The sequence below is a fragment of the Archocentrus centrarchus genome, chromosome 2, assembly GCF_007364275.1.
Source record: "Archocentrus centrarchus isolate MPI-CPG fArcCen1 chromosome 2, fArcCen1, whole genome shotgun sequence".
In the NCBI taxonomy this organism is placed as follows: Eukaryota; Metazoa; Chordata; class Actinopteri; order Cichliformes; family Cichlidae; genus Archocentrus; species Archocentrus centrarchus.
This window is the reverse complement of record NC_044347.1, coordinates 1,743,830-1,771,690: the sequence shown is the minus strand read 5'-3', so window position 1 is coordinate 1,771,690 and position 27,861 is coordinate 1,743,830. Positions and strand designations below refer to the sequence as shown.

Sequence of the window (27,861 nt, the reverse complement as noted above, 5' to 3'; positions counted from 1 at the left end):
TTGGATGGAGCAGCTCTCATTTCTAGAAATCTGGCCAAATTTATTAACCCTCCTAAAACCTGACTACCCAGGGTTGAGACCAGGAAGCAGAGCTGCAGTCTTACACGCCTCTCTGCAGCTTCTCTCCTCTTGCCATCCCCCCAAAACCCCATCCCCATAGAGTCGGTGCTGCTCCCAGACCACCAAAAACCAAAGCTAAAATCAGCAAAAAGCTATTTAAGCATAAAAATTCAAAAACAATAAATAATACAGCTTCATCAACTGCACCAAAGAATAAAACAATTAAATGTGGATTGTTAAACATTAGGTCTCTCTCTTCCAAGTCCCTATTAGTAAATGATTTCATAATTGATCAACGTATTGATTTATTCTGCCTTACAGAAACCTGGTTACAGCAGGATGAATATGTTAGTTTAAATGAATCAACACCCCCGAGTCACAGTAACTGTCAGAATGCTCGAAGCACAGGTCGAGGAGGAGGATTAGCTGCAATCTTCAATTCCAGCTTATTAATTAATCAAAGACCCAGACAAAGTTTTCATTCTTTTGAAAGCCTGACTCTTAGTCTTGTCCATCCTAATTGGGAAAATCAAAAACCTGTTTTATTTGTTATTATCTATCGTCCACCTGGTCCTTACTCAGAGTTTCTGTCTGATTTCTGAGACTTTTTATCTGATTTAGTGCTCAGTTCAGATAAAATAATAATAGTGGGTGATTTTAACATCCATGTAGATGCTGAGAATGACAGCCTCAACACTGCATTTAATCTATTGTTAGATTCAATTGGCTTCTCTCAAAATGTAAAGGAGCCCACCCACCACTTTAATATCATCATCATGCATAAGTCCCCGTACAATGTTTTAATGGATTTGCTCAGCATGACCCCATCACCGCCACCACCATGAAAAACACTAAAAGCCTGTGAGGAACACAAAAAAATGGAAAGGTCAGTGGTTTATAAAAGAACAAATCTTTCCACAACTATGAAAATAACAAAAGTGCAGAAAAACACAGAAATCACCAGAAACTACAGGAGCCGCTGCAACAGGCTCCCACTCACATGGCGCCAGTTATCATCAGTATTAATAACTCTGAAACTGAAACATCTGCAGTATCATGGCATGGTTTCATGGAGATGTTAATGAGTAGCTGTAGCATGCCAGTCTCCTGAAAGCTGTAATCACTGCAGGTCTTTCCCATAACAAGTAAGCTGGAAAGACATGTGAATAATCTTAATTTTTGTTCATGATGAGCTCATCAGGTCTGTAGTAAAAAGACTGTTTCCTGTTTTTTTTTTTGTTTTTTTTATTCCTTCTCTCCAAAGAATCATTAAGCTATCTACAGAAACTGTGGCCCATTGATTGAGGTGTTAACTGTGGTTTTGGAAAACTGTTACAGCCCTGATATCCACTGTTTAAACTATTCAAGCACATTTCAGTGATGAAGTCAAACGTCAATGTTGGACAAATGTTAAAAGGGAAATAGAGCACACATACTGCATACTAAAGTGGATGTGGATGCTTGTCATATGAACACTAAACACAGTGAACAAGACCACATACAGAAATGTCTCAGGACAACTACAGGGTGAAGTTTGTTTTGACTGACAAGCTTCTGTTTATTGCCACCAACAGATCTTTATTTTTGAGTAAGATTCATGTAAAAATATTTCCTGACATAAACAATTTCTAGTTGCTGTTTTCACAGTCGTCTTTGTTGTTATTACCAAGGACTGCCACTGACCTGCAAGCCACCCTTCAAGAACCCTGTTTTATTAATCCTGATTAATATTCTCAGAGGGTCAGTGAGATACAGAGACCAAAACCTTTTGGTAGAGGCTATAAACAAGCATGGTAAATTAATCAAAAAGACAAATAAATGAGAAGATGTTCAAATATTCAAAGCAGACAAACTTGAATTACTAACAGAGCTCATCTGGGCTGTCAGCTCCTGAATGACTGTGAAAATAAAATATTTAATCATCTGCCTGCACATCATTCACATTAATACAAAGCCTGCTGCTAAAATGGGGCTGGTCAATATTTCAGGAAACAGGAAAATCTTTAAATCAAAGTGTGAGATCAGAATGAGCCCAGACTGCAGCTATGTCAGCTGGAAAAGTCCCTTTGAAGAGGGACTTTGACCATTGATCACAAAGTGAATTGTGTTGTGAGAAATGCTCCAAAAGTCAATTACTTGTCACATTTTTCTTTAAAGAAAATTAATACGTAACCTGACTTATGTGCTCCTGAAAGAAATAAATGTATTCTACTGATCACTGCATCTGTTTTATTGTTCTCTACAAGATGACCTGAGATGTGTTTTTACATTAATGTGAATGTGATAACACATCTCTTTTAAACCAACGTTAATGATGCAGGAGAGCCCTGCTCCTTCATTAGAGGAAAAGCAGATCCATCTGTGCTTCTACTTAAGAATGTGTGTAATTACTTAAAAAACTTACAGAGACAGAATAAGCTTTTTAATAACAGCAAATCAGTGTGTGTGCAGTTCTCTGCAAACTCAGCAGGAATAATTAGTGTGAAGCTCTGAGCTCTGCTGATCTTCTGTGAATCATGGATCAGATGAAATGTTTGAAAATGTAGTTCAGACGTGTTGAACTGACTGAATATTAATGGACTGAAGCTTCCAGTCAAAGTGAATCAGTGTGTCAGTGAATGCATCATGTGTGCCGGGCTGCAGCTTCATGGCTCCATCTAGTGGACAGATAGAAGTAGAGCAGCTGACGGCAGCTTCCTCTGCCTCACTGCTGTCTGACTGCATTCAGCTGACACTGAGATGAAGCAGAGAAGAAGCAGCTGATGTTTGGACACCTACATGATGAAAGGAGGATTTCAAGTGATGTGTCCATGAATGATGTGTGTTTCCTCTGCAGGTGAAGGTAGAAAGTGTGTGTGAGCTGATGTGGATTCAGCAGCATGGATCAGTGTGAGGACAGAGAGGAGGGAGTCCCTCCCTCTAAAACCACTCTGTGTGGGGAACATGAGAGCCAGACCAAAGCTCAGAGGTGAGATGACCATCTCTAACTGTCCATGACTCTTCTCCATGTCACAGCTCAGCACTCACATCACTGCTGCATCATTATTCACAGGAACCCACCTGAACCTGAACCCAGCTGTGTGTCCTTAAAGAGGCACTGGTCTAAAGATTTTGACATTAATTTTAAAGGACAGCAGGCGTCTGCTGCAGAGAGGTGAGCTGTCTCTTAAATACAAGCCTTTGGTTTTTAAAGAGCTGAAAATCCACTTCAGCAAACAGGATTTGATCAATGACACCTGGTGAAACCTTTTCCAGGTGGGACTGTCCCACCACCTGTCAGTCTCAGCAAACATCGATCCATTTAATGCACAAAGAGAAGTTTTTTTTTAAAAATGCAGTCTGCCGAAAAATATTTTATTCTAACATGAACTAAAGCAGTGAGTACAGTGGCTTGCAAAAGTATTCATACCTCTTGAACTTTTCCATATTTTGTCACATTACAGCCACAAACATAAATATATTTCACTGGAATTTAATGTGAAAGACCAACACAAAGTGGTTACAGATGTGAAGTGGAAAGAAAATTGTAGGTAGTCAGAGTCACGGGAGGTAGTCAGGAGGTAGTCAGAGTCACGGAGACAGGTAGTCACGGAGACTATGCTGTAGTCACGCGAGACTTTGTGAATCTCGGCAGTATCGTTAATGGCGGCGTGACTCTATCAGCAAACATTTGCGTGATTAGCCTTTTTTTTTTCGCCAATTTATAACTAGACAGGCTTAAAACCAAAAAATATAGGTAGTTTCTTAGCCTAACTTAAATTATTTTCAACAATCTGGAGGACGGTGAAGAGGACCTGGATAGTTTGCTGCGGTACATCGACGGGTGTTTTGAGCGAGTCGTCATGGGGAAAACAGACAAGACGCCGACTCCCTCCACCAGCAAAGCAACGCCGTCCACAAAAAGAAGCCGCCCAGAAGATTCCCCAGAGGCAACTTCGCCACCCACCACCAATATTGTGGACATTCTGGAGTCCATTAATAACAAATTGTCCAGCTTTGACGCCCGCTTGGCCCTGGTTGAAATCCTTCACAAGGAGTTTCAGGCCCTGCGGGAGTCAGTCGAGTTCAGCCAGCATCAGGTGGAAACACTGGCTGCTGAAAACGCTGTCCTCAGAGAGTCGGTGAATTCCCTCACCGAGGAAACGACCCGGCTCTCAGAAGAAAATAAGAAAATTAAAGAATCGATTATCGAGCTTCAGGCCCGCAGCATGAGAGAAAATCTTGTGTTTTCAGGTATCCCGGAGAAGGCAGAGGAGGACCCGGAGGCTACAGTGAAGGAATTTATCCAAACTCACCTGAAGCTCCCGGAGGACGCCGTGAAGACCATCGCCTTCCATAGAGTCCACCGCCTGGGAGGGAAGCGACCCGGAGCACGCAGACCCAGACCGATCGTGGCCAAATTCGAACACTTCAAAGAAAAAGAGCTGGTGAAGAGCCGCGGCCGGGAGCTGAGAGGGACGGACTTCAGCGTCAACGACCAGTTTCCAAAGGAGATTCTGGAGCGACGCAAGGCCCTATTCCCCATCCGGAAGAAGTTCATGCAGGGAGGCTCCCGGGCTGTCATCGCCGTGGACAAACTGTATGTAAACGGACAGCTTTACCGAGACAAAAACACCACGCCATGGCTCTGCTGATCGATCAGGTGATCTGTGTCCATATTAACGTTCTTTTCTGAGTTTTTTTTTTTCTCAACCATCTAAACAGTACCATTAAATAGTCTAAATCTGTCTAAGTAGTACCATTAACGCCGACGAGTCAGCATAGTACCGTGATCATTTGTTTGTTTGTTTGTTCTGTTTTGTTTTCCCCTCATCTAATTTCATTCTTATGTCACTTAGGTCACTTTTTACACGTCTTTTTTCTTTCTGCACTCAGCAATATGTTTACGTCACTTACAATGCTACAGTTTACTACACTAACATACAGCGCAGATGCACACACACCAACATACAGCGCACATACACACGCACACATCAATATAAAGGGCACACGCCAACATACAGAACATATGTACACACACACACACATCCTTAGTGAGCACACAACAGTCCATCAGTTAGTTTAAATATGAGCACACTCAGATTTGTCTCATGGAATGTGCACGGGGCTGGTTCGAGGGAAAAGAGACTAAAAATTTTTAATCGGTTAAAAGACTTAAAAGCAGATGTTGTTTTTCTACAGGAGACACATGTGTCCAAAACATCTGTGCTCACTCTTTCCTCTCCACAGTTCCCTCACACGTACTCAGCCTGCTATAACTCCAAACAAAGAGGTGTAGCTATATTGATTAACAAGAAGATAAACTTTAACATTAGCAACAGTACAATAGACCCTGAAGGTAGATTTATAATACTTAATTTATCTATACAGAATACAGATTTATGTATTGCTAGTATATATGGACCAAATGTTGATGACCCCTCCTTCTTTCATGCTTTGTTCACTTCACTCTCAGATCACTCTGACACCACACTTGTAATAGGAGGAGACTTCAACCTGGTACTTAATGCAGATATTGACAGGCTCAGTACAGCAGTGAGTCAGAGGAACTGGCAGTCTGCAGACATTCTTAAACAGTACATGAAGGATTTTGGACTTTGCGATGCTTGGCGTTCACATCACCCTACTTTGAGAGATTATAGTTATTTCTCACCAGTACACAAATCTCATTCCCGCTTAGATTACTTTTTAGTTAGCAGCTCCATAATGATGGATATCACAGACACTCAGATTCACCCTATCACTATTAGCGATCATGCACCGGTGTCTATGTCTCTGACACAGAAAAGAGTCACACCACCAATCAGGAACTGGAGATTTAATACATCATTACTTAAAGAAGAAGATTTTATTAATTATTTCAAAAAGGAATGGTCAGCATACTTAGAATATAATGATATTCCAGGAATATCACCATGTGTTCTTTGGGAAGCAGGAAAGGCAGTAATGCGGGGCAAAATAATATCTTACTGCTCGCATAGGAAAAATAAAGAAAAAGCACTTGTGTTAGAATTAGAACAAAAAATTAAATCTTTAGAAACTGCCTATGCCGCTTCACCACAAGAACATACAATTATCAGCCTGAGGAAACTGAAACTGGAGCTAAATGAAATAATTGATAAAAGGACACAATTTATGTTGCAGAGGCTGTGTTTGGAAAACTTTGAGCATGGAAATAAATCTGGAAAATTCCTGGCCAAGCAATTAAAACTGAATAAAAAAAAACAGCTATTTTTTCTATTAAAGACTCGACTGGTATTATTACTCATGACCCACAACAAATAAATAACTCTTTCAAAGACTTCTATGAAGCCTTATATTCACCACAGATTAATCCATCTGATACTGAAATTGAAGAATTTCTTAATAATATAAATCTACCAAAACTAAATGACAGCCAGGCTGCAGCTCTGGATTTACCTCTTTCATTGTGTGAACTTAGTGAAGCCCTACAGCATCTCCCAAATAATAAAGCCCCAGGCCCAGATGGTTTTCCAGCCGAGTTTTATAAAGAATTTTGGTCTGAGCTAGCTCCCATTTTTTTCAGAATGGTAACTCAGATTCAGAATGACCACATCGTATCTCCAACCTTAAACTCTGCTAACATTAGCCTGCTTCTTAAACCAGGCAAAGACCCCACACTCCCATCCAGCTACAGGCCAATCTCTCTCATTAATGTAGATCTTAAAATAATTTGCAAAGCCCTTGCCAAAAGATTAGAAAGTATTACTCCATTTATTGTACATCCAGATCAAACAGGCTTTATCAAGGGTCGGCACTCAGCCAATAATACACGTCGACTGATAAATATAATAGACTATTGTTCTATTAACAAATTAGAGACGACAATCGTGTCTTTAGATGCAGAGAAGGCATTTGATCGGGTAAATTGGAAATTCTTACTAGCAGTTCTGCAAAAATTTGGATTCGGTTCATCCTTTATAAACTGGATCAGAACACTACACAGCTCTCCGAATGCGCGTGTTAGGACAAATGATCTCATTTCACAAAGTTTCAGTCTGCAGAGGGGCACTAGGCAGGGCTGCCCACTCTCTCCCTCTCTTTTTGTAATTTTCATTGAGCCGCTAGCAGCAGCAATCCGTCAAAATGCAAATATTAAAGGGATTCAAACTGAAAATATGGACCATAAACTTAGCCTTTATGCTGATGATGTATTACTTTTCCTTGGGAATTCACAAGGCTCTCTTTTGAAGACTATCACACTGATAGATAAGTTCTCATCTATATCTGATTACTCTATCAATTGGAGTAAATCAACAGTTTTGCCTCTGAATTGTAATTTCCAGAGAACCTCTAGGACCCCACTAAAGTCAGGAAATATTAGATATTTAGGCATAAATTTTTCCGCCAGGCTCTCAGACTTGGTACGATTAAATCATATCCCCTTATTAAAAACAATAGAGGATGATCTCACACGTTGGAACAGTTTACCTATATCACTCATGGGGAGAGTTGCTGCCATTAAAATTATGGTTTTACCAAAAATTAATTATCTATTTTCATTGATCCCTAATAAACCTTCTATTCCTTGGTTTAAGTCACTAGATTCAAACATCTCAAAATTTTTATGGAAAAACAAACCGTCAAGAATAAGCTTAAAAACTTTACAAAAGCCAAAACACAGTGGAGGTCTAGAATTACCAAACTTTTATTACTATTTCTTAAGCAGTAGATTGCAGTATATTTCAAAGTGGATCAAATCCAATTCATTAGACAACCCATGGCTGGATCTAGAACAGGCGTTTTGTGGAAAAATAAAAATCTCAGATTTACCTTTCATTAGTTCCAGTATTAAACATCATAACTGCTATAAAGTCCTTAGTATAAATACCTCTCTGACAGCCTGGTGGGAATTTTTAAAGATAACTAAGTCTTCACTCATCCCCTGTAAACTAACACCCATTTGGAACAATCCAGATATTTGTCAGAAAAAGAAAATGCTGAATTTTCCGTTATGGCGTGATAAGGGTATAAATAACTTAGAACATATTATCCAAGATGGAAATTTTATCACGTTCCAAGAACTTATATCAAAATATAGAATTGGCAACGGTAGATTTCTGGAATATCAACAAGTTAAGTCCGTCCTACAGGGAAGATTTAACCTTAATCAATTGAATCTAGAAATGCCTACTTGGGTAACAGAATTTCTTAACCTCTGTACCCCAAAATTGTTATCAAAATTATATAAATTATTAATAAAAACTGATGATTCAGTTTCCCTCCCAATTACAAAATGGGAGCGTGATCTTTCTGTCAACCTGGATCAAAATTTATGGACAGAAATATGTTTAAATATCTTCAAAATGACTAAAAGACCCCAAATACAACTTGTACAATATAAGATTCTCCATAGAACATACTACACTGGACAAAGGATGTTCCAAATGGGCCTTACACACTCAAACATATGCACCCACTGTACAAGCAATTTAGAGGATAATCATCTACACGCTCTGTGGTCTTGTGTACCAGTTCAGAGATTTTGGCAGAGAATTTGTGAAGATCTATCCACATGGTTTAGCTGTCATATCCCAACTTCCCCCAGACTATGCATCTTAGGTGATGTCAGTGAATTAATTATGGAGTTAAATATATCACACATAGTTCTTACTGCCTTGTGCATCGCTAAGAAGATGATCCTCATGAACTGGAAGACAAAAAATAAACTATGTATTACTCAGTACAGAAATTTATTAGTAGATCATGTTAGTTTAGAGAGAATGTCTGCTTCTTCTAAAAACAAATTGGAGGAATTTGACTCTCTTTGGTTCCCACTGCTCAGCTCCATTACTTAGTGGGGGTGGTGGGCTGCGGGCTCTGCTCCTGATGTGCTTTGTGGGGGGGTGGGGGGGACTCCGGGGGCCTGGGTAGCTGGTAGCCTCCTGAGGCTGGGGTCCTGGGGCGACCTTCTGGTGATGTCTGTGTGCCTGTCCTGGTTGATGGTGGTGGGGGCTTGGATGGTGCTGCCTTCGGTCCTGGGGTGTGGGCGGGGTGCTTGGGGGGGTGGTGCCGGCCCTCGGTCGGTTGGCTGGTCTTCCCTGTATGGCTTGGGGGCTGGGGTCTGGGGCCCCGGCACTGGGGCCACGCCGGCTCCCGGTGGGCCCCCCCTGGCGCGGGGGGGGCCTCTGCTGTCCCGGCCGCGCCGCCGGGTGGGGTGGGTTGGCCTGACGTCGGGATGTCCGGTCTACGCTTTTGGGGCCCTGGGGTGCCTGCATTGCAGGGGGGTGGGGTGGGGGATGGGGCCGCGGTGGGGTGGTTGGGGGGGACTGGGCACTGCATTTCCATGCCCAGGCCAGTATGTCCTGTCGCCTGTTTGTGTCTATTGTTTAGTGAATGGGCATCTAGGAGGAGCAGGCCGCCCTCTGCGGTGGGGGCGAGGGCGCCAACCTCGGGTGCTGCAGTGCTCCGGGATGCTGTCACCGCGGCCCCGGGCTCACCTCCCCCTGCCCTGTGCTGGGGTGTGGGAGGTCGGGGTGCCTATTGAGCCAGCGGACAGCTGGCTCTCTTCTTCCAGGATTCTTCCTGGTCATATGCCCCCCCCCCCCCCCCCCCCCCCCCCCCCCTCCCCATACACAAACACACACACACACACACACACAGAATACACATCACTCACAGATGTAGGATGGAGAGGCCACGTGGAGAGCTGCACCACCACTTGCCTCTCCGTTTTAATTGCACTTTAGTCATTATAACTCACAACACATACACACTTACACCCTGATACACATAGGACCTTTGGGGCAGGCATGTTACTCAGAGGTTGATGAGATGGGCCGCTGAGGCGGCCCCACTCGGATCCTCGTCACTGTCTGTCTCCAAATTTTATTTGCACTTTAGACATGGAGGGTTTTGGGGGGGCAGTGTGGGCAAGCGCTGACGACCAACAGTTGGCGCTTGTGGCATAACTGTCCCCTCAATTTTAACTGCACCCTATACACCTCATTCACTCACAAACATTAACACATAGACCTACAAGTTGGGGAGGAGGAGGGGTGGATGGGTCATCTTACACCCCGATTTCTTGCGTCTCGCCCGGGGTAGGGGTCGGGTGGTTCCTTGGGGACCGGGCTGGTGGCGTCCTGGGGTCGCTGTTGGCCCTGGGGTGGTTTCCACTTGCCCCAACTTCAGAGGGTGGGTAGCTATGGATGAATGTGTGTCTTTGTGTATTTGTCACCGTCTCCGTGAGTATGGGTGGGTGAGTGAATGTGTATGTATGGCATATCTGTGTGTGGGTAAGTATGTATGGGCATGTATGAGTATCTGTGTATAAATGTGTACACGGGTGTCTGGGTGTGTTTGTATGTATGGCTGGACCTGGGTCTGGGCCTTGTGCCTTGCCTCCTGGCCACTCCTTGCTGGTTGCCTCCTCCCCCCTACCCCCCTGGGATGGGGGTGCCTCGGGGTTCCTGGGTGGGGCTGGGTGTTCTGGCGTGGGTACTGGCCTGCCCCCTTGGGGGTGCGGTGCGGGGCTGCGTTGGCGTCTTCGGCGTGGGGGGGGGCTCTGTGGAGGGGCGGGCGGTCCTTGGGTGCCGTGGGCCCGGGAGCCCTGCCGCCGGCCAGTGCAGGGGGCTGGCCGCTGGGGGGGGGGCTGGCTTCTCATCGCCTTGGGTTCCCTGGAGCCCTCGCTCCTCGACTGGGGGGGCTCCGTCTGAGACCACCCTCTCCCGTCTGCTGGGGTAGGTGTGCGGTTGTCTTTGGACTGAGTGGCCGGGGGTCTTCCTGGCTCTTGGTGGGCTGATGGTGGCCTGGGGTTCCGGGGGCTTTCCGTACCTGCCTCTGGCTTCTGATGGGTGGAGCTGCAGCGTTTTACCCTCATTGGTAAGTACGTTCCATGACACAGACACAAACATGACACAGACACAAACGCCCACTCAATCACAACTCAACAAAATTGTTGGTGTGCGTAACATGCTTTGTTAGTTTTGTTTTTCACACACAAATTTATTTTTGCAAGTATTGATAGTATTTTTTTATATGTTAAAGTGATGAAGTATCTGATTAATAGACTTGTGCTCTTTCCCCTTTTTTTTTTTTTTTGCTCCCTTTCTCTCTCCCTTTTTCTTCTCTTTATTTTCCTCTTCTGCAGCCTGTCAGCTCTGGCTGTTACATAGTATGTGGAAAAATAACTCAGATAAATAAAATAAAGGGTTAAAACATCAACAAGAAGAGCCTATTGAGAACCTATAGAGCTCATCTTGAAATAGCAAATATGTTTGGCACAACAACGCATTCAGATCACAGTTCTGCTTGCAAGATCTACCAGACATGACAGGCTAAAAAAAAAAAAAAAAAAAAAAAAAAAAAAAGAAAATTGTACATGATTCAAAACATTTTTTACAAATAAAAAACTGAAACGTGCGGTGTGCAAAAGTATTCAGCCCCCTTTTCTCTGAGTGCAACAATTGCATTCAGAAGTTGCCTGATGACTGCTAATGACTACAAAGAGTCCACCTGTGTGTAATCTAATCTCAGTACAAATACAGCTGCTCCGTGACGGCCTCAGAGGTTGGTTAAGAGAATATTGGGGAGTAAACAGCATCATGAAGTCCAAAGAACACAGCAGACAGGTCAGGAAGAAGGTTGTGGAGAAGTTTAAAGCAGGCTTAGGCTATAAAAAGATTTCCCAAGCTTTGAACATCTCACAGAGCACTGTTCAATCCATTATCCAGAAATGGAAAGAGTACGGCACAACTGTAAACCTACCAAGACAAGGCCGTCCACCTAAACTTACAGGCCCAACAAGGAGAGCACTGATCAGAGATGCAGCCAAGAGGCCCATGGTGACTCTGGACCAAATGCAGAGATCCACAGCTCAGGTGGGGGAATCTGTCCACAGGACAACTATTAGTGGTGCACTGCACAAATGTGGTCTTTATGGAAGAGTGGAAGAAGAAAGCCATTGTTAAAAGAAAACCATAAAAAGTCCCATTTGCAGTTTGCCAGAAGCCATGTTGGAGACACAGCAAACATGTGGAACAAGGTGCTTTGGTCAGAGGAGACCAAAACTGAACTTTTTGGCCAAAATGCAAAACGCTGTGTGTGGCAGAGAATTAACACTGCACATCACTCTGAACACACCATCCCCACTGTCAAATATGGTGGTGGCAGCATCATGCTCTGGGGCTGCTTCTCTTCAGCAGGGACAGGGAAGTTGGTCAGAGTTGATGGGAAGATGGATGGAGCCAAATACAGGGCAATCTTGGAGGAAAACCTGTTGGAGTCTGCAGAAGACTTGAGACTGGGGCGGAGGTTCACCTTCCAGCAGGGCAACGACCCTAAACATAAAGCCAGGGCTACAATGGAACGGTTTCAAACCAAACATATTCAAGTGTTAGAACGGCCCAGTCAGAGTCCAGACCTAAACCCAATCTGCTGTTCACAAACGCTCTCCATCTAATCTGACTGAGCTTGAGCTGTTTTACAAAGAAGAATGGGCAAAAATTCAGGGGGGCTCAATACTTTTGCACACTGAACTTTTCAGTTTTTTATTTGTAAAAAATGTTTTGAATCATGTATAATTTTCTTTCCACTTCACAATTGTAACCACTTTGTGTTGGTCTTTCACATTAAATTCCAGTGAAATATATTTATGTTTGTGGTTGTAATGTGACAAAATATGGAAAAGTTCAAGGGGTATAAATACTTTTGAAGCCACTGTAAGTGTCATGAACCGCTGTGTGGCAGGCAGGATGAGGACCCCAGAGCAGGACACCCAAGGCAGAAACTTGGCTTGAAACTAAACCTTTATTAAATAAAGGAAACAAAGACGGGCTGGATGGGGGCCAGCAGCACAAACTCTAATTCAAAACAAGATAACATGACTTGACTTGACATAAAGCTCACATGCGTTAAAATAGTCAACGACCTGACAAAGAACTAACAAGAACACAGACAATATATACACACTTGGTAATGAGGTAATGAGGGAATGAGGGAATGGGCAACAGATGGGAACACAACTGAACACAATGACGCTGACGAGACAAGGGGAAGCAAAACTAAACACAAGCACACAGGACAAGAGACCGTCAAAATAAAAACAGGAAGTAACCAAACCTAGTATATCCAGACTTAACACATGGGGAGACTGGCACACAGACAGAACCTAAACATCACCAAAACGAAACAAAACCAAAACACAAGTGTTCAAATAGGGGTCAAAATAGTTCAGGGGCTCTGCCGGGAAACCCACAGCAGAAGACCGACGGGTACCAGCAGGCTAAGTGGAATGCAGCTAGGGTGGTGGCCGCACTATGCTGTAGTTACACAAGATTTGGTGAATCTTGGCAGTGTTGTCTATGGCAGCGTGACTATCTGCAAACGTGATCAGCTTTTTTTCCCGCCAATTTATAAGTAGACAGGCTTAAAACTAACAAATATAGGTAGTTTCTTAGCCTAACTTAAATAATTTTCAGCAATCTGGAGGACGGTGAAGAAGATCTGGACAGTCTGCTGCGTTATATCGATGGGTGTTTTGAGCGAGTCGTTATGGGGAAACTGATAAGACGCTGACTCCCTCCACCAGCAAGGGAATTCTGAGACACAGTTTGAATCTTTATAATCTTGTACCAACTGATATTCTTTGCACTAGCGCCAAAAAAAAAAAAAAATGCAAGCTCTTGAACTCAAAGCAAACACCAAACTGAGCTATTGATTCTCAGTGGGATCAGCAGAACTAATAACCTTTTACAACTACAGCGAATGTTCTCAATCACTGATTTTGTGAAAATAATTGACCTTTACCTGCAAGCTTGGACTATTTCTTGATGGTTCTTTCACAGAGTGGACCAGCAGAGCTCAGGGGGTCCCAGTGGTCAGTCTGCCCAGCAGCATCAAACACAGCTGGACTCCATATTTATGGTCTGTATATGTACAACAACTACTTTTATATGTTCACAGTCATCTCCATGCTGCTCGTTGTCAATCTGTCTAACATGGATCTGATGTTTGGCTCCATGATTTCAGTCTGATTGGCTCATTCATAAAGTATTCTGTTCCAGCTGCTGGAGGACAACATCATCACTTTTGTGAAGGACGAGCTGAAGAAGATCAAGAAGATCCTGAGTCCAGATTACCCAGAATGCTTAGAGAGGGAGGATGAAGAGCAGAGGAGGAACAGCAGAGAGGCTGTCATGAAGATCACACTGGACTTCCTGAGGAGAATGAAGCAGGAGGAGCTGGCTGAGTTACTGCAGAGCAGTAAGAGGATTTCTCTAAAGATTGAAGCTTCTGGATGAATGGAATATTTACTAATGTTTGGAGAAATGGATCACCTTGTATTCAGTCATTGTATTGGGGGAAAGAAATTAATGTGTACTATGTAATACATGAAATGAAATTGTGTTTTTAATCAGAAGTTCTAGCTGCAGTTTGTCAACATAAACTCAAGTCTAACCTGAAGAAGAAGTTCCAGTGTGTGTTTGAGGGCATCGCTAAAGCAGGAAACCCAACCCTCCTGAATCAGATCTACACAGAGCTCTACATCACAGAGGGAGGGGCTGCAGAGGTCAATGAGGAACATGAGGTCAGACAGATTGAAACAGCATCCAGGAAACCAGACAGACCAGAAACAACAATCAGACAAGAAGACATCTTTGAAGGATCACCTGGAAGAGATGAACCAATCAGAACAGTGCTGACAAAGGGAGTGGCTGGCATTGGGAAAACAGTCCTAACACAGAAATACACCCTCGACTGGGCTGAAGACAAAGCCAACCAGGACATCCAGTTCATGTTTCCATTGACTTTCAGAGAGCTGAATGTGCTGAAAGAGGAAAAGTTCAGCTTGGTGGAACTTGTTCATCACTTCTTCACTGAAACCAAAGAAGCAGGAATCTGCAGCTTTGAACACTTCCAGGTTGTGTTCATCTTTGATGGTCTGGATGAGTGTCGACTTCCTCTGGACTTCCACAAAACTACAATCCTGACTGACCCTAGAAAGTCCACCTCAGTGGATGTGCTGCTGACAAACCTCATCAGGGGGAACCTGCTTCCCTCTGCTCACCTCTGGATAACCACACGACCTGCAGCAGCCAATCAGATTGCTTCACAGTCCATTGGCAGGGTGACAGAGGTCAGAGGGTTCACTGACCCCCAGAAGGAGGAGTACTTCAGGAAGAGATTCAGAGATGAGAAGCAGGCCAGCAGGATCATCTCCCACATGAAGAGATCACGAAGCCTCCACATCATGTGCCACATCCCAGTCTTCTGCTGGATCACTGCTACAGTTCTGGAGGATGTGCTGAAGACCAGAGAAGGAGGAGAGCTGCCCAAGACCCTGACTGAGATGTACATCCACTTCCTGGTGGTTCAGGCCAAAGTGAAGAAGGTCAAGTATGATGGAGGAGCTGAGACAGATCCACACTGGAGTCCAGAGAGCAGGAAGATGATTGAGTCTCTGGGAAAACTGGCTTTGGATCAGCTGCAGAAAGGAAACCTGATCTTCTATGAATCAGACCTGACAGAGTGTGGCATCGATATCAGAGCAGCCTCAGTGTACTCAGGAGTGTTCACACAGATCTTTAAAGAGGAGAGAGGGCTGTACCAGGACAAGGTGTTCTGCTTCATCCATCTGAGTGTTCAGGAGTTTCTGGCTGCTCTTCATGTCCATCTGACCTTCATCAACTCTGGACTCAATCTGCTGGAAGAACAACAAACAACCTCCAAGAAGTCTGAAACAGGAGAATCTGCAGAGAAATCCTTCTACCAGAGTGCTGTGAACAAGGCCTTACAGAGTCCAAATGGACACCTGGACTTGTTCCTCCGCTTCCTCCTGGGTCTTTCACTGCAGACCAATCAGAGTCTCCTACGAGGGCTGCTGACACAGACAGGAAGTATCTGGTTGACCAATTATACCACTGTCCAATATATCAAGGAGAAGATCAGTGAGAATCTGTCTGCAGAGAAAAGCATCAATCTGTTCCACTGTCTGAATGAACTGAAAGATCGTTCTCTAGTGGAGGAGATCCAACAGTCCCTGAGTTCAGGAAGTCTCTCCACAGATAAACTGTCTCCTGCTCAGTGGTCAGCTCTGGTCTTCATCTTACTGTCATCAGAAGAAGATCTGGATGTGTTTGACCTGAAGAAATACTCTACTTCAGAGGAGGCTCTGCTGAGGCTGCTGCCAGTGGTCAAAGCCTGCAACAAAGCTCTGTAAGTAAATATGTGATCATCCTTTCATTTCTAAAATTGATTCTGCTTTACAAAAACAGTAGGTGTCCTCAATTCAAAACAACTAAACAGTGTAATTGGTTATGTCCGCTTAAAAAAAACTTAAACTAATGAATAAATGATCATCAGCACTCATAATCAACACTTCATTGATACTTTTTATGTTTCATAGCAGCATAAAGTTTTAGCATTTCTGAAACATTTGTGGGTGTAAGTGTTATCAAAGTACCATCCATACCCACCTATCATGGACTCATACATGATAATCTTGAACTTCTCAAAAACAAATACAAATCACGGTTCTAGCTAGCAGTTGATCACCAGGTGCCGTGCCGGGCTGAGAATTTCACTGGTTCACTATTGGAACTATTAACTATTATCACAGTTAGTAAGCAGGTGTGGCCATTAGCACTAGCAAGTGTTCATCCGATGTCTGATACCCAATACAGAGTGGGACCTGGTCATCTGAATCCTCGAGTACCACCGGTCTGTGATTTTTCTTTTTTTTCCGGCTAGATCCCTGCAAATTAAATGAGAAAAAAAAGATGTTTTGTTCATACCACAAGCAGATAGGAAATTCCAGTGTTCTGTTACTGTACTGTTCTCTCTTTGTACCTCAGTCATTTCTCTTTTGATCTTTTCAGCAAATTGCTGTGCATGAGTTCACTGCTAAAGATATGAGTTTTGTATGTTACAAATAGCCTGAATTTACATTCACTCAGTTTGCCAGCAGCCTATGCAGCTGCTGGCAAACTGAGTCATATTCTTTATATTGCTCATGGATTCCTGTTAGAAAAATTTCAGTTGCACTCATCTTTTCTCACTGTCTTGATTTCCCACAGCTTTGTTTCTATTAACCTACAATAGTACCCTATTGTTTCTATTTCCCTGATGAGTCCCTTCAGTCCTTGTCATGATTTTGGACTTGGGTAGATATTTTATCATTCTGTGAGCCTTTATCAGCTAGTAAAGGGCTTCAGTTTTTTAGTCAGTCTGTCTCCAGTATCCTGCACTTTGGGTCTTATTATGGATCTGTGAACTTTGACAGATTGTGACAGAATGCCATGACCAGTATAGACCAGCAGATTTAGACTATGGAAATGAGGCACAAGACTGCTGACTTTATCTCATCACTTTGTGACGGACCTTGATGTAAAGACTCGCCTGATTGCTGTATCCAGTTTTGGAGGAATCATTTCCAGCCTGCCCAGCCTTTCAGCCTTGCTGCTGGAAATCACTCTGTCAGGTCCAGTGGAGGTCACGCATGTATCTGCACTCCTGCAATTGAGTTTGTCCAGGTCATGCCCTTGGACACCAGGACTACGCCTCTTTCTGTTACCTCGGCACCTAGGTCAGTCTGCTCAAGCCACCACCTCACCAGAGCCTGCTCAACCAGTGATTCCCCCTTATCCCCCCAGTCTTGCAAGATGCTGCTAGCGTCCATGGAGTCTGTTCTCCATGTGATACCATTTCAATTTTATTTTTATACCGCCAAATCACAACAACCATCATCTTCATAATCTAATGACCCCAAGGTTCCTCTTCTTGGGGCTGCACTAGCTAGTTGTATATTCTGAGCTGAACTGACCACTCCTAAGTCCTTGTTTCCTGTTCCTGATCTGGATAAATCTGACCCTCTGTCTTTGCCAGTTGCCTGGCTTTCAGAGGTACTCTGTCTCTGGGAACCTATTTGTCCACCTGGGAAGACTCAGCTACATTTACTGCCTGTCTCAGACCCTTTTTCCACCGACCTGGTGTGGGTGCCAGTATTGGAAACTTTCAGCAGTTTTTCCACCACAACCACAATTGGTGCTCGACCGAAAAGTGGATTCAACTCAGGCCCTGCGAACTGCCATCTCATCTCTACAGCTTTTTCACAACATGGTGTGTATTACATGAGAAAAGCGATGCGATTTTCATGGCTGTGAATTAGGTTGGGCTCTAAGGCTGAACTTGCTGCTTTGTATCAGTTCATATCACAGATAAAAGGACACAAAGTGCGTACTTGTCGTCTTGCTCTAATCGCTGTCTGTGTTTCCCTCTGTGCTGCACACAGATGCTGCAGTAGTTTGGTTTGGACTGTAAAATATGTTTGCAGCACAAGAAAGGGGAGCGTGTTCTCCCATTGTTTGAACCCTTTGGCTTCCGTGTCCAGACGATGACCTGCCCGCACTCATAAGTAAAAGATCAGTTCACAAAGCGCCAGCATGTTGGTGGTGGAAGCGTAGTATCAGATAGCCAGTACTTCCACTTCTGGCCATCTGATAGGCTAGTTGTATATTGGAGGAGCTCCACCTTGATTTTGATTCTGCCCTGTCTTGTTAATGCTGGCCTCTTGAGAGCAGCTCTGACACTCCTCCTGATCAACCACCATGCCTCACCATCCACAGCTTCTGCCTTGTCCCCCAGGGTGGCACTGCCTCAGGTACCATCCTCCTCAGCCTTCCAAGGGTCTCTTTCCTATTCTGACTTCAGGATGACCTTTGGAAAGGTTCTGTCACCATGTGCCACCTTCAGGTTTAATATTCTTGGGTCATTCATTCAGAATGTTGTCAGACGGCCAGAAATTTTAGTTCTTAATCTCTAGTGTAAGCACTTTAGTCAGCAGACTGTAACTACATCTTTTTCTGATGTCAGTAATCATAGCTTGGTTTGTAATGAACCTTGAGTGCAATCTCTTATCTTTTTTTTGTTTCTTTTTTTTTTTCCACTTTGAGGCTTTGTTTCACACATTGAAATCTGAAACACTGTTTGAACATAAATGTCTAACAAAATATTAAAGATCAAAGTCTGAAATTTTTACTGGCATTTCTGACAATAAAAATTAATCCAGATCTGTAATTTGGGATGGATGCATCAAAAAAAATGTCCGAGTATTACATAGTTAAAATATGAAAAAATAGATGAATACATTCAAGCAGACCTGTAAAGCCATATTTAAACACACACTAATAAGAACAATTCACATTGCAACTAGCGACAACCTCTTCATGTTTCTTGACATGTCTGATATGTCTTGATACATTTCATTGCTCATCCAAGTGACTTCTTAAGTCTCTTCTGAAGACTGAGGAAGTCAACTGGATTATGGATCAAATATTGCCTTAGATTTTAAAATGTGTAAAAAAAAACATGCTGGAAGTGGATCGACTGACCATTTTTAAAACCAAAACATATTTCTGAAAAGCATTTGATATGTGAAGCTTAAATTTCACAGTAGTCATCAAAAATATCCAAACTTTGCACCATAAAATTTTTTATGCAAGTCAGAGACTGCTGAGCAGGAATGATTTGAGATGGAATGACCTACAAATAAAATAGATAAATTGAAGGGCTACATCAAGGTCCAGTATGTGATAAATGAGTTTTTTTATAAGTGCACCATGTATGATATTATACACTGACATTTTGTTTTCTTGGATAAGTTCAACTTATGAAGTGATGTAATATTATCAAAACCTAATTGTTTTTTAGACTGAGCCACTGTAACCTTTCAGAGAGAAGCTGTGAAGCTCTGTCCTCAGTTCTCAGCTCCTGGTCCTCTTGTCTGAGAGAGCTGGACCTGAGTAACAACGACCTGCAGGATTCAGGAATGGAGCTTCTGACTGATGGACTAAAGAGTCCATACTGTAAACTGAACACTCTCAGGTCAGATCAAGTGATGTTTTGTTTTTCATCAATTGACAGTATTAAAAATTCAGTATTTTGGCTAATAAAGTCCATATCATCCATCTGATGTTAAAACTTAGTAATGAATTAAGGCTTCCTGGAAAAATACAAACCAGTATTAAATGTTGTTAAATATAGTAATTCTTTATTGCACCCTCATTACACTTCAACAAAATTGTTTGTTTTATTGTCTGTTATTTTTCAGACTGAGTTACTGTAACCTATCAGAGAGAAGCTGTGAAGCTCTGGCTTCAGTTATCAGTTCCCAATCTTCTAGTCTAAGAGAGCTGGACCTGAGTAACAATGACCTGCAAGTTTCCAGAGTGCAGCTTCTGTCTGCTGGACTGAGTCGACAATGTACACTAGAAAGTCTCAGGTCAGGCCACTGATGATCATTTAAATGGATGGATGGATGGTTAAAAGCAAATCACTACTTGCACTAATTTAGTGATTTTGGGGCTATTTTAAATCCATATTACATAATATTACATATTACATTAAATTTAGGTGTCTTTTGGGTATTAATGAAAATGATTGTGTATTTAATAACACCTCATATCCATTTGTACTATCCATTTGTAGTAAAAAATCAATACAGTATAGTAGTTTTGGAGTAGTTTTGGAGTCTAGACCTGAAATTTCAGGAACCTTGTGATAGAAATGTATTAAAGTAAATAATCAGTTCAGGAGGGTGTCTGGTTCTCAATCATGGTAGCCTCAAAAGCCCCCAGTAGGGTTTAAATATGTGGGTCTCTCCACCTTTTTAGAACTGAAGAAGCCTCTTGGATGAGAAGTGAAATACCTTAAAGTAACTTAAAGAAGTCCAGTCCAGTCCAACGTTTGAGACAATTTAGGAGGTTATTGGTGATATGTGTTCTATGTTTTTGTTTATCATTTGCAGCGAAATGTGTTGAATTCAACAGAACATATTTCAAAGTCTGATTTCCCATTTGACTGTCTCAGTTAAATGTTTTTATTTCAGCAGCACTTCCATCCACCAGCATTTCCAGTTTGATTTCTGTCCGTATTCTGAAAATTTTTTACAGAGCTGTTTATTCATATATCAAAATCTGACTTACAGAACATTTTAATCCTAAAAATATGGTCAGATAGACTATTCCTGGGTGAAAAATTGCAACAAGAATTTTGACTCACTTCATTCAGTGATCCACTTTCTCTTTTGTAAAATGGGGGTGGGGGAGGGGTGCCCTTTAATTAGGCCCCATTTAAACAATACCGTTTCAAAATGAAAATAGCGTTGTTTTGACACATTTCAACCTTCCGTTTAATTGCTTAGATTCAATATATTGTGTTGTACAGGCTGGGATTGAATGTATTCAATTGAAATGAAACACTGAAATAAACTAGACATCAGCCATTAGAGATCATCTGAGTGAATTATATGCTGTATGTGTTTTACTTACACTCAGCGGTAAAAGCCAGCTGGGGTTTGAAAAGGATGTGCCGGGAGTCAGGCATTCTCTCCATGTATAGCGAGCCTCGATAGGCCAGTCAGCTGATAGCTAGCGAGAATCGCTGGTACAGCAGCAGAAACGGACATCTTCGAAAACCAGCACCAGTTCATCTGTAGGATGTGCATAGTCCATCCATGTTTTGCAGGAGAGTGAAATGATGTATAAAATGCTCCTTGTCAAACTTTCCTTTTTGGTAAAGCGTATAGTTAGAGCTTGATCAAGTGACCCTGAACCCTCCATTAGTTCTGCTGCTATAGTCTCAGGCTGCTGGTGGATTTCCCATGATGCTCTGTGCATTTCTTCTTCACTCCCATCTTTTCATTCTTGAATAAACCACTACTGCAGATCCTTAACTTTTGACTTCTCTGTCTTTAGTTTGGGGTTTGTTCTTGTCTGTGGTCATCTCTTCTCTCTTCTCTTTCCCCTCACACTGAAATCAGTTCAATAAGGAGAGATCATTGGTAGAAATTGAACAAGATTTATTGATAATATAAATAGTTGTTTGGCGATTAGACCACTGAAGATGAGGGGAATCCCAGTAGAGATAGAGATTAGGCAGGACCCCTGGAATCTAGATGCTCGTAGTGGTGGAGACTAAGATGAAGACTTGGAAGGAGCTTTTGGGTGATGAAGGGGAGGCGGTGGGTTGCATGAATGAATCTGGAAGGGAGAATGACAGGTAAGCAGTGAAATTTATAGCACACAGAGTGGAGGATGATTGGCTTGACAAAGGTGGGGAGAAAGATGTTTGGACTAGAAGAGACAAGGTCAGCATTGAGTTTGACAGCGTGTGAAAGTGGAGGTGATGTCAGATAGAGAAATGGCAGAACACCTGGGAAAGAATGCGGACGAGTGATTTCAGATCTTCCTTATTGAACTTATGCCTAAGCTTCACTTGTGATGGGTGCTCCTCCTGGAGCCTGTTTTCATTGGAAGTATCCTTATGTAAAAGGGAGTTCTTCCTTCCCACCATCACCAAGTGCTGCTCACAGTGGACTGTCTGATGGTTAAGTCTTTCTCTCTAATATTGTAAGGCAGGGATCCTCAAATCCAGGCCTCGAGGTCCAGTGTCCTGCAAGTTTTAGATGTGTTTTTGCTTCAACACACCTGAATCAAATATAGAAATCATTAGCAGGACTCTGGAGAACTTGACTGCATACTGAGGAGGTAATTCAGACATTTGATTCAGGTGTGTTGGATCAGGAACACATCTAAAAGCTGCAGGACACCAAACCTCGAGGCCTGGATTTGAGGATCCCTGTTGTTTGGTGTTACCTTACAATGTTACACAATCTGAGACGACTGTTGTTTTATGTTGGGAATTGTCAGTTATAAATAAAGCTAAATTAAAGTGAATTGATAGAATTGGACAGATGTTATTGTATCTGACAAACAGGAAATCATTGCTCACAGATGGATTGTTGTTTTGTGTGTCTGCAGTCTGTCAGGCTGTCTGATCACAGAGGAAGGCTGTACTTCTCTGGCCTCAGCTCTGAGCTCCAACCCCTCCCATCTGAGAGAGCTGGACCTGAGCTACAATCATCCAGGAGACTCAGGAATGAAGCTGCTGTCGGCCGCACTGAAGGATCCACGCTGGAGACTGGACACTCTCAGGTATGGAGAGGATATCTGATAGAGGAGGAAGAGCTGGAAACATTTTCTGTTTTTCAATTTGTTTCAGGTTGTTTAATGCAGATGTCACAAGCTATAGGAACATCTTTTCTTTGCTGAAGACAAAAAAAAAAAATTCTTAGCTGAAGATGTATGGGTTCTCCAAGGAGAACTTCTCCAGGAACAAGTTGTACATACACTATCTTTCCAAAATATATTCGCTCGTCTGCCTTCACACACACACACACACACAAACTTGACTGACATCTCATTCTTAATCCATAGGGTTTTAGGGTTGCAACTAATGATGATGATGATGATGATGATGATACTTTATTGATCCCACAATGGGGAAATTACAGTTAACAGAACACCCATCCAAGAAGACAAACAGAACAAACATGGGGAGATAGGTGAACTGTGGCCATGCTGCCCCCCTTCTGGAGTTGCTGCCATTAAAAAAGGTAAACAATAGTGAAAACATATAGGGATGAGTGAGGAAAAAAATCATCTCATACTTTGTATACATTCACACATACACAGTATAAGGTTAAAAAAAACCTCTGCGACAGAGCAGAAACATATAGCATGGGAGCACTAGGGTGGGGAGGGATGGACAGGGGAGCCAGCGGAGGCGGGGGGGGTTGGGCTACTGTGGGGCTGACTCAAACTCCCTCCTCAGCTAACAGTTCTGATAAGATGTAGAGTTCATCAGCAGCTAGGTCAGGGAGATCAGGTCAGGGAGATCAGTCCAACACAGGTCAGAAGAAGACAGGACAGCCGGGGGGGGGGGGGGTAGAGCATCTGTTTACAAACATTCCGGAGACAATTTGATAAGCAGCAGTCCAAGAACGCCAGGGAGCCAAATTCCTGATTCTATGACTTGTTTTGGTTCAGACTGTACTGATTAAATTGTTGGCACCTCTCTGTGGCAAAAAAAAATCCAATTCATGGATGAATGTGTGTCTTTGTATTTGTCACAGTCTTCGTGAGTATGGGTGGGCGAGTGAATATGGTGTATCTATGTTTATATGTGTGTGGGAGAGTGTGTTTGTGTATAAATGTGTACATGGGTGTGCTTGCCAGTGTGCGTGTGGTTGTATGTTTGGCTGGACCTGGGTCTGGGCCGGTGGCTTGCCTCCTGACCGCTCCTTGCTGGTTGCCTCTCCCCCCCTGCCCCCCTGGGGTGTGGGTACCTCCTGGTTCCTGGGTGGGGCCGGATGTTCTGATGTGGGTGGTGACCTGCTCCCCTGGGGGCTGCGGCGCGGGGCTGCGTTGGCTTCTTCGGCGTGGGGGGGGGCCCTGTGGGGGCTCGGGCGGCCCTTGGGTGCCGGGGGCCCTGGGGCCCTGCTGCCGGCCGTGCGGGGGGCTGGCCGCTGGGGGGGGGCTGGCTTCTCGTTGCCTCGAATGCTCTGGTGCCCTTGCTCCTTGGCTGCTGGGACTCCATCTGAGACCTCCATCCCCCGTCTGCTGGGAGGGGTGTACGGTTGTCTTTGGAATGAGTGGCCGCGGGTCTTCGTAGGTCTTGATGGGCTGCTGGTGGCCTGGGCTTCCTGGGATTCTCTTTGCCTGCCTCTGGGTTCTGATGGGCGGGGCTGCGGCTTTCTGCCTTCATGGGTAAGTACATTTCATGACACAAACACATGCACCCACATAATGACACAAAATGGTTGGTTTGTATAACTATTCTTCTTTTATTTTTATTTATTTATTTATTTTTTTTTCCCCACACAATCTTTAATTTTGCAGATATTGTCAATATCTTAAGTTTAACAAGTGGCTAACTATTTGGTTTACTTACTTGCACTCTTTTCTGTTTCTTTTTTCTATTTTCTCTCCTTTTTTTTCCCTTTCTTCTTCTTCCTCTTTCCCTTTCTCTTTTCTTTCTTTTCTCTTTTCTATTTCTTAAGCCTGTCATTTCTGGCACAATTTGATAAATAGCATGTTAAAAATAATTCAAATAAAATAAAGGATTACACAGTAACAAGAGGAGCCTATAGAGAACCTATAGAGCTCATCTTGAAATAGCAAATATGTTTGGCACAACAATGCATTCAGATCACAGTTCTGTTTGCAAGATCTGCCAGACATGACAGGCAAAAAAAAAAAAAAAAAAAAAAAAAAAATCCAATTCATCCGAATCTTCTTGGTTCGTTCCTTCGCCGTGCAGAAACAGATACATACGTCTCCAAGATCTTACCCCTCAGAATCAGCTCCAGATATACAGAGTCTGAGTTTGAGTCTGTACCTTCCTGCGTTCCCGTCATAAGCAGCCTTACCAAGGCCAGACAGCTGCCTAGACTTCCTGAATTGCAACGACAAACCAGGTATCTCCAGGCTATGACTATGCAGTGACTATTTTGATAGTCAATTAGTCTTCGACTATTGAAACAATTAGTCGACTAATTGGATTATGAATCACATAATTATGAAAAGGTACTTATTTGGCTATCAGCTTTTACATTTAGCATAAGGTTATTTAAAATGCATACCTGTCAAGTCTCCCGTTTTGGCTGGGAAACTCCCGTATTTTACCCCTCTGTTCTGCTGTCCTCCCGTATTATTATTTTCACCTAAATTTCCTGTATTTTAATATAATAATTTTGAAAAAGTATCCCTGCTGCTCCAAACTGAATTCTATCACTAGCCTCATGTGAACTGCCACCTGCAGTAGCCTGGGAGGTAGTTCTTGCGAGGTTAGTGTAGACAGCGGGAACAAGCGTGGAAAAACAACTTGACCTCGGTAGACTCAGTGTTGCCAACTTAGCAGATTTTCAAACCCCTGTAGTGACCTTTTTTTTCCATAAAGCATCTAGTGACAGCAAAATCCTCCACTGTCGCTGTGTTTTGTGTACATGAAGCCTTCTTACTGCGTCCCTTCGTACACTTTGGCATCACCCAGACCTCACTTCGACTCCACCCTCCAACCCCCGAACTTCACTTAAACACCGAGCCTGCCTACACGCTCCCTCCGCTCCCATCCCCGGTCCTGGCTTTGGACTTTATCAACCTTTGAGACAGTCGACAGTGAGTTTTCTTAGACAAGTTGGCAACGGTGGCCCAGATAAAGGACAGTTCAATGTAGCTAGCAGTCTCACCCCACATAAGTGTTTTCATTAAATTTGATATTCTAACATTAAACAATACGGGACAAAATTGATCTATGTAATGTGGGTCTAGGCAAAGCATTAAAGTTATCAAGTTATTTCATTAAGTTTATTTGTAGTTCTAAACATATTTATGGTGTTTTTTCTTCACTATTTGCTCTCCAAAGATGTTTTTCCTCTCTCCTACAGCCTCCATTGCAACTACATGCAAATGACCAATTATACAAACTAGGCGATGGCGTCATATAGGGACTTCTATTTTCAGCGGCAGAAAATTTCAGGTATTTTTAAATACAAAACTTGACATGAAAATTTGGTAGTAAAGACAGGGAAGATGGATACTTCATTCAGAAAATTTTAAATCAGGTTTGCTGCTGATATAGATTTAACGGTCCATTTTTCCAACAATAAAAAATATATAGTACTTTTTCTACCCTGTAAAACAAAGTTGGCACAGTTTCGCCAGTAGCCACATGACTAAACATGCCCGCCAGAGATAGACGGACAGGAAGATGTCTCACTCCATTAAAAAAAAAAAAAAACGGATCCAAGGTTTGGGACAATTTCACAACCGCTCACTCCGTTTAAAAAAAACAAAAAAAAACAGAGTGAGTGATTGTGAAATTGTTCCAAACCTCGGATCGTTTAGCCACCATGACCTAAGATGCCACTGAATGCTATTGCACATGTGTGAAGCTCGCCAGAGATAGACGGACAGGAAGATGTCTCACTCTGTTAAAAAAAAAAAAAAATCATCAGTAATAAAAAACAACTATTATCGGCAATTAAATTCGTCATCGATTATTTTTATTGTCGATTATTGTCGACAATAAAAACTAGCTACATCACTTTGCAAGTATAACAGCTTCTACTCTTCTTGGAAGGCTTTCCACAAGGTTTAGGGATGTGGTCAAACTTTTCATAAACATTCTTTCAGAAGTACATTTTATTTATACTGCACATTTTATTACATCCAAACCCAATGTGCTTAACACAGAGGATAAAAACCTGTGCAAGTTTACAAGTCTCCATGAATCGCCACCTTATAGTAGTCGAGAGGTTTTTGTGCTCGTGTGTGTTTCTGTGCAAACCATGGTTTGTCCATAAAAAACATCATGTTGGAACATAAGGATGTTCATAAGTGCACGTGGCACCAGGACACCGTAGGTCACAGGTCGATGATCGATTTTATAATCGTATCACCAGATCTGTGGCCGTATGTTCTGGACACTTGGGTGAAGAGAGGAGCTGAGCTGTCAACAGATCACCACCTGATGGTGAGTTGGATCAAGTGGCGGGGGAGGAAGCTGGACAGACCTGGCGCACCTAAACATGTTGTGAGGGTGCGCTGGGAACACTTGGCAGAAGCCCCAGAACTTCAACAGCATTCCGAGGGAGGCTGAGGACATTGAGTCCGAATGGACCATGTTCTGCACCTCCATTGTTGAGGCTGCTGCTCAGAGCTGTGGCTGCAAGGTGGTTGGTGCCTGTCATGGTGGTAATCCCCAAACCAGATGGTGGTCACCGGAGGTGAAGGGAGTAATCAAGCTGAAGAAGGAGTCTTATCGGGCTTGGTTAGCCTGTGGGATTCCGGAGGCAGCTGATGGGTACCAACAGGTCAAGCAGAACGGAGCTCGGGCAGTGGCCGAAGCAAAAACTCGGGTGTGGGAGGAGTTCGGTGAGGCTATGGAAAAAGATTTTAGCACAGCATCGAAGTGATTCTGGCAAGTCGTCAGGTGTCT

At 43.1% G+C, this 27,861-nt stretch overlaps 1 protein-coding gene across 1 annotated transcript in view; it reads left to right on the top strand.

Annotated features, from left to right (window-relative positions):
• Positions 1-938: 938 nt before the first annotated feature.
• Positions 939-27,861, top strand: part of LOC115798139 (NLR family CARD domain-containing protein 3-like) — a 31,956-nt gene continuing 5,033 nt past the window's right edge. The window contains exons 1-9 of the mRNA XM_030754870.1: positions 939-946; positions 2,972-3,028; positions 3,113-3,214; positions 13,869-13,947; positions 14,088-14,286; positions 14,442-16,239; positions 19,732-19,905; positions 20,132-20,302; positions 22,842-23,015. Of these exons, the coding sequence (XP_030610730.1) occupies positions 939-946; positions 2,972-3,028; positions 3,113-3,214; positions 13,869-13,947; positions 14,088-14,286; positions 14,442-16,239; positions 19,732-19,905; positions 20,132-20,302; positions 22,842-23,015 (2,762 nt within the window). The remainder of the gene's footprint in view (positions 947-2,971; positions 3,029-3,112; positions 3,215-13,868; positions 13,948-14,087; positions 14,287-14,441; positions 16,240-19,731; positions 19,906-20,131; positions 20,303-22,841; positions 23,016-27,861) is intronic.